Here is a 14,888-nt window from a genome sequence, read left to right on the forward strand (position 1 = left end):
AGTACAAGGTAGAAGGTCAGGGTGGGCAGGCAGTTTGGAGACTTGAGGGCACCTGCTCATGTGCTTGGGTGTATCTTCACAGTCGGCTAGGTGGGTGGCCATGCTAAGCCCTGAGGCGAAGGGTGAAGGTTGGGGAATGAGCTACAGAGAGAAGAGGACCAGTCCCTGTCCCCAGGGTGTCCTAATCAGCTGCAGGTTAGTAGACACAAGCATAGAAACAACACAATCACACACAATGATTTATATGACATTCTGACTGTTGACTGAAATATTCATTACTCTTCCTAAGCCTGGCCAGGCTCATCCTGGCAGCCTGCATCCTGAGAGTCACCACCCATCTGTATAAATGTCTCATTCCACCCCTCTGGCCTTGTCCCTCCTGGTCTGGACATCCTGTCCTACGCCCCGTGCCTCTGCCTATCCTGCCCATGTCTAGGCCATCAAGACTCAGGGAGTCTGTGAGTCCAGCTGTCTGTTAAGGCCAGCCCAGCCAACTCTGGCAAGATGTCCTGACCAAGTGGCCAGACCAGCTTGGGAGCCAGGCAAGGGAACTGGACCGCTGACTGAGCAGAGCAGGTGGATGGACTCCGTCTGACCCAGTCGGGATCCCAAGCTGTTGCTCATCCGTGTGTGCATTTGATTTTGCTTCATTATCAACCTGAGTCCAGCACAGAGGCCGGAAGCACAGATAAGGTTCCAGGCTAGAGCCCCCTCCTAGGGAATGCTACAAAAGCTGGTGCCACCTGCTTCCAGAGGCTTCTCTCAGCACTAAGTCCTGGGGCTGTGAGTGAGGGGTGGGGAGAAAGGGCCAGAGAGGGAAGCACCAGTCCCCATCCTCAGGGATGTCCCAGTCTGCTACATATCAAACATGTGGTACAGAAGAAAAAAAAAAAAAGACGATTGATAGTATACTTCTCAACATTGGCTCAATTTTCTTCTTTCTTTTCCTGTGCTTGGTCTGGAGAGACTCTTCCTGATAAATTGCTTTCAGAGCGAGTGAGTTTTCCCAGATTCCTCTCCATTCAGGTTGGGGTGAGCAGGTTTGCGACCCTAGCGCCGAGTACACATTGCTCACTTACTACGTCACTGGCTGGCTAGAAATTACTATGTGCAAACCACATAGGGGAGGGAAATATTTTTGCTTTCTGAAGGCTGTGTGTTTCTGGATTCTTGGAAAATGCACACTGTGTATCCTGTGGGTGGACTCCGGAGCCAAATTCACATGATCCTCTAGGTCCCAGGGTCTCCTCAAAGCAAGGGTTTATGAGCATCTCTGGATCCAACCACTGGTCATTTAGGTGACCACAGGCCATCACTTTAGTCCACAGACTCAAACATGCGGCAGTGGTTCAGGGAGGATATGGAAGAAAACCACTAGGAATGCTAACCGCCTCCCTGACCTTTACCAGAAAGATCCCACATGGAAAGTTAATCACCTCTTTGAAGCTTTTGAAGCCAAAGACACCCAAGGGGCCGCAAACATGTAACTCTGGACTCCAGGGGGGTGGGGGGCAGCGCTCGTCAGCTCTTCTGTCCTGGAGTGGGTGGGAAGGGGCGAGGTGACAGCAGGCAGGTGCTGATGGTGGGCCAGTGGGCCAGCCCTTGGGACGGTGGGAGGAGGGACACGGGGGACGTCACTGTAGTCAGCTTCTTTCAGCTGTTTGGAAGAAACCCAGGATGGGTCATGGTGGTGATGCGGAGGCGGCAGATGGTGCTTAAGGAAGAGCAGCTAAGCCCAAATACATCTGAAGGAAGTCTACCCCTGTGATATTTGTTCATCTATCCCTATTTCTGAAATTCTGCAGACTTTGAGTGACTGCCTGCCTTGCAGATGAATGGCCCATTTTTGAGCCGTGTTACAGAGAGCGGTGTGTGGAAGGCACACAAAATAGGGCCTCTGGTCTAGAGGAAGAGGCATTTGGACCTGAGTTTGCCAGGCTTTGTGGACCAGAGGAGCAGGTGCTTTTCCGGTTCCTGTTCCAGTGGAAGTTGGGGAGCGTAAATGCATCCTGGTCTTTGAATGTTGTCATTACTGTGTCCATTAGGAATCTTGAAACACATTGAACAGATCGATTAAGAGTGATGTTGGCAGCCAAATGTAATGCTCTGAAGCCTCACTACAATACCTTCCGTCTCAGAGTCCACCGTGTCGGGTCACGTTGTGAGTGAGATCATCTTGTCCTAAATTGCTTTTGGTTCATGAGAAATTAAATCATTTTGATGGAGTCTGGTTGAGCCTACCTCATCCCAGATCCCATTTGGTTTTGGTTCTGGTTTTTATTGACATATCGTGGACACGTAACATTGTATTAGTTTCAGGCGAACAATGTATGATTTGATATGTGTATATATTGCCAAGTGACGGCCACAATAAGTTTAGTTAACATCCAGCACCACACATAGGTACAAAACCCACTTGGATTTTGGGTCCAGCTTTCTGGGTTCAGAACATTCTTTGAACTTTTTTGGTAAGGACTGAAGGTAACATTGGAACTTGAGGTGTCATCAGGTGCTGTCAGGAATGGGGAGCTACATCTGCTTTCCAGATTGCCCATATGGCCACTCTCCCTGGAATTGTGACTTTCTCTCCCAAGAGAAAGGGAGTCCCAGGGAGATGGCTTGTCAGGGCCTATCAGAACAAGCATCAGGAAGATGGTAGTGGAGCAAACAAGTCACTGCAGACCTACAAGCCAACTGCTCTGCGGAAGGTGGGAACCACCATCCAAATTCAAGGCATGGTGCATGGCCAGGCCAATGTCCCTGTGACCCCAGCAAGTGTCCCAAATTAACCATATTAAATTAGGATTAAACTGATCTTTACTAAGGAGTCACTGCCTCCTTGCTATGTGACCAGCATCCTGCTAAGCACTAGGTGGCCCAAAGACTCTCCTGTTCTCAAGCCTTTGATAGTATAATTAAAAATCTGGATCCAGGAAAACAGAGCAATTGAATGTTACATTTCTCAGAGTCAACAGGGGTGAAATCGGACTTTTGAGATTAGTGTGAGCTGGAGGAGTGGGAGATTCAGGAAAGAGGGGGTGGAGTGTAGAAAGGTGGAGAACAAGAAGGGTGGCAGGCAAGGCTCTCGAGCATGGTGGGAAAGTTGCAGGGAGGGGAAGTGCAGAGCAAGGAATGATGGGAGGTGTCCCGGGAGCATAACAACACGATGTGTCATTGTATCCTTGGGATCTGATAGACCTAGGGTGAGGAGAGGACCCTCTAGACTGGAGCAATGAGGCAAACATGAGAGACCTTGGAAGGAGAAATGATAACCCTTAGGGATGGCAGGAATGGTGAAGCTGCTGGAGAGAGCGGGGAGCAGCGAGGGCAGGAAGACATGGGTTGCATTTCAAGCAGACAGACCATCCAAGGAGATGTTCAGAGGATGTCACCCGGGACACAGGGCTGACAGCCACAGAGCTGGCTGGACGGACCATGCAAGAGGAATAAAGGGATTGCCGGTTGGAAAGTCAGTAAAGGAAGGTAGGAGCCAAGGATGTAGGAGCAGGTTTAGTAAAGACCCACTCCAGCTGAAACACTGAGTAGTGGGCAGCCCCTGTGGCACAGTGGTTTAGCGCCGCCTGCAGCCCGGGGTGTGATCCTGGAGACCTGGGATCGAGTCCCACGTCATGCTCCCTGCATGGAGCCTGCTTCTCCCTCTGCCTGTGTCTCTGCCTCGCCGCCGCCGCCCCCCCGCCCCCCGCCTTGTCTCTATGAATAAATAAAATCTTTAAAAAAAAAGAAAGAAAGAAACACTGAGTAGAGAGGGTCTTGAGGTTGGCCTGACAGGTTTGGAGGAAGGAATTGATGGGAACTGGAGACCATGGAAGATGAAGGAGTTTATCTGAGCCAGGGCTGAAAAGTCTGGCCGGTTCTTTTAGGGTTTTTGCTTTAAGATACAGGAAGCTTCAATGTGTTTAACAGCAGAAGGAAGGAGAGAGCAAAGAGGGTGGAGGGCTGGAAGATTTGAGAGCCTTCTAGGACTGAGCCCCCCTGGGAAAGGAGAGCTGCTACCATTGCCACAGAGAAAGGGACAGCTGTGGAGGCTGTGAGGTTTCAGTGGTCAACCGAGCAGAGTGGGTGATGTTGCCAACACAGAAAGAGGATAGCGTGGGGCAGTGGGATAGGGAGAAGCAGTTTGGGGGGACAGGCAGAGGGGAGTGGAGGGATCCAGGCAGCAACAAACGTCCAGCTGAAGTGCACGTAGCTTATGAGCAAATCACAACCTCAAGACCCTCTCTGTGCCTCAGTTTTCTCATCTGTAAAATAGGGATAATGAAGCCTACCTGGTGGGGTTGTGAAGACTGAATTGGATGATGAGGGGAGAAGTACTCAGAGCAGTGACTAGCCCACAGGACGTGCTTCCGAGTGTGCACTGTGATGAGTACCGCCTCAGATGGAAACAAGTGCTAGGAAAAAGAGGAATGAGAGCCCTCAGGGAGTGGCTGGTTGGGAGAGAGGGCTTTGGCATTAGCTGAGAAGGTCTGGAAGGGGCTTTCTAAGAGGAAATGACGCTTTCGGAGGCAGCCATCTGAAGAAAGAGCAGCACATGTAAAGGCCCTGAGGTTGGAGATCAAGTGGCCAGTATGGCTGGAGGAGAGAGGGTGGGAGATAGGACGAGTGCTCAGTGTCTGAGACCAGCCTGCGTGGGGCCAGGACAGGGTAGGAATGTAGGTTTCTCCCCAGTAGCAATGGGAAGCATTAGAGGGTTGAAGGAAGGAAGCGAGTTGCTCCTACGTGGGGTGCTGGGAGGATGTCTGTGGCCCCGCACAAGGAACGGCCTGCGGGAACAGGAGTGGGAGGGATGGGACTTCACCCTCACAGACACAGATCGAGTAATCACAGCCCGGGGCAGCCCGAGCATGAAAGCGCTTGCTTATCAGTCTTCCCCATTTGTCCAGACCCTTCCTGGTACAGTGCCCTTGTCTGGGCACAGAGGAGGCTATAAAGACGGTTTCTCTGTCCAAGAAGAGCAAAGGGTAGGACTGCACCCAGGCACCTGCCCCACCAAGCAGCATGTGGTAAAGACCCCGGGGCACGGGAGCCCCCTCTGTTCCTTATGTTCCTCCCGGGAGGAGGCCCAGGGCTTGGCTTGGGGCCTGTGGGCTCTCTGGGACCCTGCTGTTGACTGTGCTCTGAGATGCCCCTCGGCTCACTCGGCTGGCTCCAGATTACGTTGGGTCTGCTTGGTCGCTTGGATCCTGTCTCTCCTCCCAAGTCTTGGTTTCCATGGCAGGCTGGGTTTCACGAGGGGGTTGTTCTCTAGCCCATTGAAAGAAGAGCGAGTGGGTCCTGCCCACTCTAGATCCCCTCCCAAACCCTAATTCCAGCCATTGGGTCATCCAGGACACTATCACATGACACCTGAGCGCCTGTCCTCTACGCCTACCCATGTGTCCTTTGAATTGTGAAGGGGTCTGCCCAGGTTGAGATGTCTTCATGCACTCCAGGCAGGGATAGAGAGGGACTCATCACAGGGCGGTGTGTGTGTGGGGGTCCTCTACGTCTGGAAGTGGCATGGGGTGTGCTGAAGGTGTGGCCCCAGCCCCAGCCTCACCACCAGCCCACCTGGGAGTACCTGCGCAGGGATCGTCTCCACTGTCAGGGAGCACACAATCCAGTTGGGGGGACGTGAAAAAGTCTCGGGCATCCTGAAACTATACCCTGCCCAGCACCCACTGCCAGGAAACCTGGTTGGCTTCGGGGCCTTATTGGTGGGGAACTTGCTATTCTTTGCCCACACAGTCCCTCCAAAGTTATTCTTATAACAGGTTTTGCAGGGTAACCACGGCCTCCGTTCCCCAGTGGGTAGCAGAGTCCCATTTGCTCACCCCAGGTGCATTCATGGGGGAATCGTACCTCCTTAACCAATCCCTGGCCTTCCCTCAATTCCCCACCAGGCTGTGACCAGCCATCCAGTTTGCAAGAATACCATGCCCCATCCTTAGGAAACTTCCCCTACAAGGACCTGTTCACACTTCTGCTGCTTATTCTGCTCCCTGTACCCTTTACCAGTGCCTCTTTTCTGACCTTTTGACCTTGGCTCTTTAATTGTTTTTTCTTTGTACCTGTAGCAGGGTGGTTTGGGCCAGAGGGCTGCTAGGTGGTAGCATAAGGCTCCAGGAGGAACAGCGACATGACATAGCCATCCTTCCCCCTCATCTCCCTCTTCACCTCCCCCATGGGAAATCACTCGTGTGTTTGCTTCTGGCCCTCCCCCACCAGCTTACACCAATAACCAGGCAGACATCGCCACCCAGGGCTGGTTCATTGGGCTCATGTGTGCCATCGCCCTCCTGGTGCTGATCCTGCTCATCGTCTGCTTCATCAAGAGGAGTCGAGGTGGCAAATACCCAGGTAAGATGTATCGGAGGAGTAGGCTTGGGGGAATGGGCCGGAAAGCTTTCTGGGAGCCAGCAGGTCTCAAGCCAGATCCAGAGGCTCTGTTCTCCCAGTGAGCCCAATCCTGGCCCAACTTGGACATATAGTCCTCTTGTTGAGTGTCCATGCGTCCTAGAGCTGCCAGAAAGCATCTGAGTTAAGTCCCCCTGAGGTGGATGGATGGCGAGGTCCAGGCAGCTCCAAAGAGGGGGTAGAAGGAGCCCTGGCTCCTATTAAGAATGACCTTCCCTCCCCTTGACTCACCATCCATCTGCTCAGTAAATGGGCTTTTTTCAGCCTGAATCTCATTAGGATCCTGTGTCCCAAGGAAGGAGGAAGGAAGAAAGGCATTTTCTCTCACCATGAGAGAGAGAACAGAGAGGGGAGGGAGGGTCTGGATGGAGGAAGTGCACCCATGAGAGAGGCTCTCGGTGACCGGGCTGTAATGATAGATATCCCAACAGAGGGTCAGGAGCTCCTTGCATGCAGAGGCTGAGGGGAGGCTGGCGTTGATACAGACCCCATCGGTAAAGAGCTGTGGGCTTCCCTAAAGTCCCAAAGAGCCATTTCTCTTCTGGGGGCCCCAAGATCCACGAGCCCAGACAAACCAAGGTCAAGAACAAGGACCTCTGGCATTCTTGCTTCTGGAAATATTGATTGTTTTTCAAAGAGGGGCAACAAAGCCATCTATCTGTGATGGGGTGGCTAGAATGACAGAAGACAGGCTAATGGATGACCCAGTGAGTGAAAACCCTGCTGGGCTGCAGAATAAAACTGCTCCCTGCTCCCCAAAGCTCCATCGACAAGCACAGCCTGTGCTCCCCAAATGCCTGCCTCTCCCCACCTCTAAACAAGGCCTCCTCCAGGGTCCCCCTAAAAAACTCAACTCAGAGAGAAGATTCTGTTTTATTCCCTTCCCCTGCCCGCATACCCTCAGACCCTAGGATTCTAAAGAGTTCTGCCTCTGCGTTAAGTGAGGGAGGGCAGGAAATTATCATTCTTCATTGGCAAAGAGCATTTTTTTTTCACTTTGTTGTGCTGTGTTGGGATTGTTTTTCTCATATAAAAGAGAAAGCCAGTCAGGGAGAAGAGCATCCTTACTGAGCTCATCCCCACCCTAACTCATCAGATAACCTTCTAGCCTCCCTTTGCCCATTTAGAAAGTGTTCCTTTCCAGAAAGTTCTTCTCACAGCTTATCGTGCTAGTGTGCTAGAAAGATGAGCAAACCATGAGGCCAGGCTCTTGCCTTCACGCTAGACTTTATTCAGTTACTAATGAGTTATGTGACATGTTCTTCACCTCTGAAGGTCTCAGTCTCCCTCTCCTAAAATGGGGGAGATGATCCCGCCCTGTACCTCAGAAAGGATACGTAGTCGTGTGCGTACGTATTCCTGTGTGTCAGGCTCTGTGCTGGGTGCTAAGGGCACTAGAAGGAAAGGTGATCTCTCCATCAAGACACTGCAGCCGGCATAGCAGGAAGATCACAACCCAACCAGACAGGCCCTTGGGTGGGTGTGTGCAAGCCACAGAGGAGGTGTGGGAAAAGAGAGTCACACATGCTAGTGAGATCACAGACAATGAGAGCCTTTTCCATTCCAGAGATGGAGCGTCCTCTCTGCCCAGGGCACTCTGCTGGGGGCCTTGTACAAAGTGTGCATAAACAATTATCCTACAGAGCAGAATAAGACAGGTGCCAGAGAGGGTCACATCCATTCAGTGTTTAGGGGTGACCCCATGGAGAGGTGGGGGGAGGAGATTTCAGTTGTCAACAGAGATGTGCAGAAGCACTGGGGATGAGGTGTCAACTTGACAGCTGGTTAAATGTGGGAAGCAAGAAGGAGGGAGGCCTCGATGGTACCTCCTTGAAAGGGAGAGTGACACTGACTCCACGGTCGGGGCCCTGTGGAGCAGGAGCATAATCACCATATCTGTGTCTTTGCTTCTCTCCTTGGCCAAGTGCGAGAAAAGAAGGACGTTCCTCTTGGCCCCGAAGACCCCAAGGAAGAGGATGGCTCCTTTGACTACAGGTGGGTGATCCGTTTGGCCCATGGTCCCCATCCCACCATGCATCCAGTTGTCACCTCTGCCTCTCTGACAGCTCCTCCTTGTCCTGAGTGTACTAGACAGGGCTGCATCCCCACAGGAAGGACGTTCCTGGCACACTGACATGGATTTGAGGGACAGGTTCCTCTCATTCAACAGCACAGCTCAAATTTATTGAGTTCCTTGGATGTGTGTTTCACCTCTTTCCTCTGAAAGCAGACACTGGCAATGCTATTGCTGTGAAATGAGCTGTTGCCTTCCTCTCTGTGCCCACACCCCACCCTCACCCTAAAGACAGTGACCCGGAGAAGCTGTATTGTCTTGAAACCTCAACTCAGTGAGGGATGAGTGATGGTGGTGGCCATGAGGGTGAGGTGTTCTAGACCTTTTCCTCATGAACTTGAACAGTTCTTAGAGAGGCAACTGGTTGGGGCCCATCACAAATCAGAGGACTGAGGCCCAGACAAGGAAGTGACCTGGTTATAATTCCCCTGCACACCTGCTGCCCAGTGAGCTTATGGCAGAGCTGGAGAAGCCAAGGCCCGACTTCCAGCTCTGTGGTCCTGCAACATCATGATCCCTCTTAGATCTGGATGGGCCTTTGCAGGCTGGTGTCATAAAGTGGTCATCTCCCATTTTGATGGCAAGTGTATTCTGAGTTAAGGAATGATGCACAGTGGGTCACGGAAGCCTCATTCCCAGACCAAGGCGGATGGGAGGAAATGCTCTGATTAGAGCCCTACTTCCTACCTCTACCCTGTTACTCTCTGGGGCAAGACCACCCTGTCTTCCCCTGACTTCTCCTTATCCCTTATCCCCTGACTCTGCTCATCAGCAGCCTGGTGGGCAGATGCTGCCCAGAGCCCCTGCCCACCCAGGAGCCCATCTGGAGGCTTACGTACCACATATATCTTACACTCCCAGTATCTCCTAAAAGGGCAATGAGGAGAGAGGCCCCTCCCCTGACTGTCCCCAGCATCCCTGGCAGGGCCCATCTTCCCCTCGGCCTGAGACCTACTCCCTAGCCACCAGTTCCAAAGAACACGGGGTTTCCCTCCCATAAGCCCTCCGTGCAACAGAGAAGGGGTGAGGCCCTCCTGTGCTGAGAGAAGCTGCTTCCTCAGGCACCTCTCCTCCCCTAGACACCGAAGCTGTTGGGCAAAAATATCTGCCTTCTTCCCACCCACTCCCCTGTGCCACCCACACTGAGCCTGGATATACATACACAGGTGCACCCATGAGCCCACACACCGCGGATGCACACGCACATGCACACACACACGCGCACACACACGCCTGCCTCAGTGTGAGCTCCGCAGCCAAGCACCTCGCTGGTGGGTCTCTCTCCCTCGTCTCTCCACCTGTTTCTCCAAGGTCTCTTGGGAAGATGGGCTGACAGGGAGTAAGACCAAGGTCCCCCTAGTCATTCTGGTTCCTTTCAAGCTTCCCTTAGAAGAGGTCTGTTCTTTCCAGATCTAGATTCTCTTTCCCTGTAAGAACCTGACACACTAAAGCCCTTCCCTCTGCCCCCCACCCAGGCTGGGCCATTAGTGTCCAGTGGCTGCATGCGGCTTAGGTACCTGGAATCCCCTAGGATCACACAGACACAAACCTCATGCTCCTGGGAGGGAGGCATGTAAGAAAAGACCCATGAGTGGGGCAAGGACCAGGAAGAAATTGCTAGTTTTCAAAACGTGAGTCCCCACTCCCCATATGGACTCAGAGGAGCCCTCTAGACCTGCTGCTTCTCACGTAGCTCCGCCAGCAGAGGACACAGGCCCGTTCCTGGGGCATAGAGGGAGTAGCTAATAGCTGTCCTTGTACTAACGCCCAGCTCGGCCTCTGGCTCCAGGTCCTCCCCTGACAGCTGTCTCTGCCCAGCACTACTGTCAGAAGCCAACATGCGCTGCCCACTATAATGGCAACTCAGCCACTTGTCCTACCCCCTTACAAACACACACCCAGGAAGGACTCAGTGTGGCCTGGGGGCCAGGGAGGGGACATTGTGTGCACTGCAGTGGCCTCACCTGCTGGGACCCAGACTCACACTGCTGGCCCGGCTGCCTCCTGCCTTCGGGCTCCCTCCCCTCTGAAGTGCAGCCAGCAGCACCTGGACCCCCTTCTGAGTCAAAGGACCAAGAGTCTTGCAGCCAGGGGAAGGGATGTGGTGCCTGAGCAGACACCAGCTGCTGGGGGGTCTCACTTCTCGGGGGCGCTCCAGGCATCCCAGCAGGTAGATGCCGCTTTGACCACCAGCCTGCCAGCTCTCCTTGCACAGGAAGGGTGGAAGGGCTGGGCCTGAGGGCCTCTGAGGACAATCCTTGGAGCCTTGCTGGGCTTTGTCTCAAGCTGCTGGCCTGCACAGTCCTATGTATGCCCCTCCCCTCCCCCCCCCCCCCCCCCCCCGCCGCTCACTTGAGGCCCCAAACATCTGTTGGTTGATAAATCAGAGAGCAACAGAAACCACAGCAAGGTGAGAAGGGGAGAGGCAGGAGTGAGGTTTGTTTCCCCATGACCTGGACCTGTTGCTTTTCATCAAGGACAGAGCCTTTTGAGACAGGGCCACACAGATCACGGAGAGTCAAAGCTGGTTCAGCCCCTCCTGACAGAGAGATGAAGGCCCCGTGAAACCTTGGAAAGGCTTTCCCAACACCACAGAACCCCACAGTGACACACGGGAGACTAGCATCCCAGCTCCTTGGCCCATCCCGCCTGCCCGGCTCACAGGCTGCTGACTCTTCTTGCTGTGGGGTGGCTGTCCTCTGTCCACTCCCACCCCAGAGAACAGCCCAGCCTCATGAAGGGGACCCCAGAGCAGGAGCCCAGAAGCGTAGGCCCGGCTCTGCGCCGCCTTGCCACCTCACCTGGGAGAAGATGCTGATCCTCTCCAGGCCTTGGGTTTCCTTCTGTCATCCAGCAGACGGGGGAGGTCAGGGAGTAGGGCAGGGTGGGGCAGCTGACCAGTGACCTCAGAGCTTCCCTCTCTGAGCAGGGTAGCACCCATGCTTGGCAAGAGACTAGTGGCCCCGTTCTGTCCCACCTGGGTTTCAGCAACACTGGACTGGGCCAGGCCCTTGATTCTCTGTCTCTCTCTGGCCAGTGACGAGGACAACAAGCCCCTGCAGGGCAGCCAGACGTCCCTCGATGGTACCATCAAGCAGCAAGAGAGCGACGACAGCCTGGTGGACTATGGCGAGGGTGGCGAGGGGCAGTTCAATGAGGATGGGTCCTTCATCGGCCAGTACACGGTCAAAAAGGACAAAGAGGAGACAGAGGGCAATGAAAGCTCAGAGGCCACATCGCCTGTCAACGCCATCTATTCTCTGGCCTAACGGAGCCCTCCTGCCGCCCAGGGCGCAGCCTCTACTTTGCAAGTGGGAGGAAGGGAGAGGGGGAGACGAAGCCACCGCAGACCTACCACACAGCCTCCACCGCCTTCAGGGACCAGGGTACAACACGGGGGTCTGCCGAGCTGTGAGGACCAGTGACCACCCAGCCAGCCGCAAGCCCCCTCCCGATGACCCCCTGCACCCTCCGAGGTGCCACCATGTGGGAGAGCTAGAGTCCTGGCTAAGCTCAGCCGGAGAGAGCCCAGCCCTTTGCTCAGCCTCACAGCCACCTTGAGCCTTCCACCCCCACTGCCCACCCTTGACCTCGGCACACACACTCACCCGTTTCTGTTGGTCATGGCCCTTCACGTTATCTTTATATTTGCTTTGTGGGTCCTCCCCACCCAGACCCAGCATCTCCATTTTCTTTTCCTTTTGAAGAAATGTCCCTGGACAAAGAAAAAATAGGTGGATTCTCCCCCAGAGAGGCAAAGGATTGACCTGTAAAGGAACTACCTAGAAAAGCTGTTAGTATTCAAACCGCCACTGGGCCAGTGTATTTCCGAAGGATGCCTTTCTCGCCAGATGCCTCCCGTGCCCCCAGCCCCTTCGCCTTGGCCTTGTCCGTTGCTGAGCTGGGCTTGGCTCCTTCCTGGGAAAATGACAGTATTTTTGGCAGGGAGACAGCAGGCAGGCCCCCTTGCCTCGCCCTGGTTCAGTCGGGAGGTGGGCCTACCTCTTGCTCCTTGCCCTCACCCTGCCACTTCCTCCAGAGTGCCCAAGACAAGAGCTGCGCCGGCTCTGCAGAAGGAGTGTGAGGAAGAGGTGTGGGCGCTGATGGGGAAGGGCCGTGTCCCACCCGCAGTGGCTGTGTACCTCCAGCAGAAGGAGACCAGCCGTCTGGTCCCTGGGGAGCTGTGCTCACCTCAGAAGAGAAGGAAAGAGTTGGGTTTGGACTTCCTTCCTCCCCGTCCCCGTCGGTGAACCCAGGATGTGGGAGCAAGGACCATGCCTGCTGCCTCCAGGGTAGAGGGTGCCCCCGACCTGGTCAGGGATCTGCACAGCTACCCTCGTGGAGATGGAACCATGCAATGCAGAAGCTCTGCTGGTGTGTTTGGGGGTGTAAGGTGCTGCTCCCCCTTTCATCTCTAGCAGAGAGCATCTCCTTGGGCAGTTCTGTAAGGCGCTGATACTTGTGTTTTACACAGTGTGTGGATCGGGGCTCTGCCACCCCTCCCCCCCAGGACTAAACCAGTGTGTCCCCTCCTCTGGGTATTCACATATCAGGAGAGCCCGTGCGAACACCACACCGACCGCGCTGTGGAGCCTGGCCTGGGGACCCCGTGCCCTCCGTATGCCTTATGCAGCTCTGATCTGGCCCTGCAGCTTCCCAGGTTCCCAGCCCCTGCCTGCAAGCCTCGAAGCCTCCAGCGACGTCTGTCTCAAGGAAAGGGAGGCGGCCCACTCAAGTGTCCCTGCAGGACCAGAGCAGCCACTGGACACGTGCCCTGCAACCCATTGTCCCAGACGGAGACCTTCACAGACTGCAGCTCTGAGAGCCAAGGCGCGGGCTTCATCCTCCCCACCTAATCCGTTTTTGAAACCAAAGGTACCTAGCCTCAGAGAGATCTTGAGCCGAAGAGCAACCCGATAACTGTTGCTACGGCTAGAGTCGGTTTCGGGAGGGTGAAGCTGACCCCTGGTAACGGACTGCCTGCCACAGGCCCAGCCTCTGATTGGAGCCTCGAGCTACTTGCCGGGGAGCCTGGGCAGGAACAGGGCTGTGTCCTTCAGAGACTCGATTAAAGCATCATTTGCCACACGTTTAAGCCGCAAAGGTATTAGCAATGCTTGCACCACTCAATAATCGGTCAATTGAAGGCAAGCCCATAGACACGTGTGCTCGGTCTGCAGGTAAGAACCCATAGTCCAGAGCTGAGCCAATTACGTTGTTTGAACCTGAGAGCAGGTAACTGTCCTTTGGCCCAGGCCAGGCCAGGCGGGCAGCCTGCAGGCCCGAGGGGCAGCTCTCTCATGGTGAAAGGGGACAGGGTGAATAACGGGGGGCTAGGAGAGAGCTCAGGGGTCCCCCACCCTGGCTCTCCTCTGACACCTGCTTGGATATAGCTGGGAATTCCTGCAGCCTATGCCCAGCATCCCTCAAGGAAAGGTCAGGGAAGTGTGCCTGTAGACTGAATTAAAGGACCGGACGTTCCAGGAAACACATCTAAGCAGAGCAGTCAGTGTCCCAGGCCCTCACCCCACCCTCACCCCATGCTACACCATGCACACTAGTGAACTCCTTGCACCACATACGGGCTCAGAGGGTGAGAGGACTGTGTGCCGTCATGGTACCCATGCCCCTGCCACCCAACCAAGGACCGCAGAAGGGGCTTCTGCTACTGTGGGGTCTTGGGGGAAGCGATTCCTCAGCCCGTGTGCTCCTCGTTTGTGTCCTGCCAGCTCTGAGCCGCCCCGCTCCGTGTAAAAAGGCAGTGCCAGCAGCCACGTGGAGAGGCTGTGGTGCTGAGAACACTGAGCACCACCCCCCAACCCCCGGCCCCCGCATCACAGCCCTCCCGGCAAGCAAGAGCCAACGGAGCCTAGAGAACCAGTTTCCCCCCAAGCAGAGAGGCTTAGAGAGCTGTGTGGATTGCAGGGTTAGGGAGCAGCCCTTCTAGGAAGAGGAAGCCCGTTTCCCATGAGCCCTGCCAGAGCCCACACAACACAGCTTAGCAGGAAAGCAGTATTGTCCCGCACTCCCTGCCAGCTGGGGCTCTTCAGCAGCCACCGGAAAACACACCAACCCTGGTGCCAGGAGACGGTGACACTGTTGGTGCTTCTGCCTGCCTGGCTCTTTGTGGGGGGGAGGGAATGTGGATCATCTTGGAGTGACCCTAGACATCCCACTTGCCATGCTCAGCCCCAAGAGCTGTGGCTTCCTGTGCTCCCGTTTGTCCATTCTTGGGCCAGGAGATACTCTTGAACACCGAGTCTGAGCCATAGTCAGGTGCAGCCCCGCCCTCCCAGGGCTGGCAGTCCTGGAGCTGAGAGTCGGGATACAGTGGACATCGATTAGGAGCACCCTGCGTGCTTAAGCCCTCAGTGGCTCCAGGCGCAAAGGGAGAGGCTTC

General features: G+C 54.8%; 1 protein-coding gene across 1 annotated transcript in view; it reads left to right on the top strand.

The window, feature by feature from the left end:
• The window catches only part of NFASC (neurofascin), a 177,444-nt gene extending 163,858 nt beyond the window's left edge, over positions 1-13,586 (top strand). The window contains 3 exon segments of the mRNA XM_038586009.1: positions 6,226-6,357; positions 8,340-8,409; positions 11,526-13,586. Of these exon segments, the coding sequence (XP_038441937.1) occupies positions 6,226-6,357; positions 8,340-8,409; positions 11,526-11,757 (434 nt within the window). The 3' untranslated portion in view covers positions 11,758-13,586.
• Positions 13,587-14,888: the final 1,302 nt, after the last annotated feature.

This window comes from Canis lupus, chromosome 38 (genome assembly GCF_011100685.1).
Source record: "Canis lupus familiaris isolate Mischka breed German Shepherd chromosome 38, alternate assembly UU_Cfam_GSD_1.0, whole genome shotgun sequence".
Classification (NCBI taxonomy): Eukaryota; Metazoa; Chordata; class Mammalia; order Carnivora; family Canidae; genus Canis; species Canis lupus.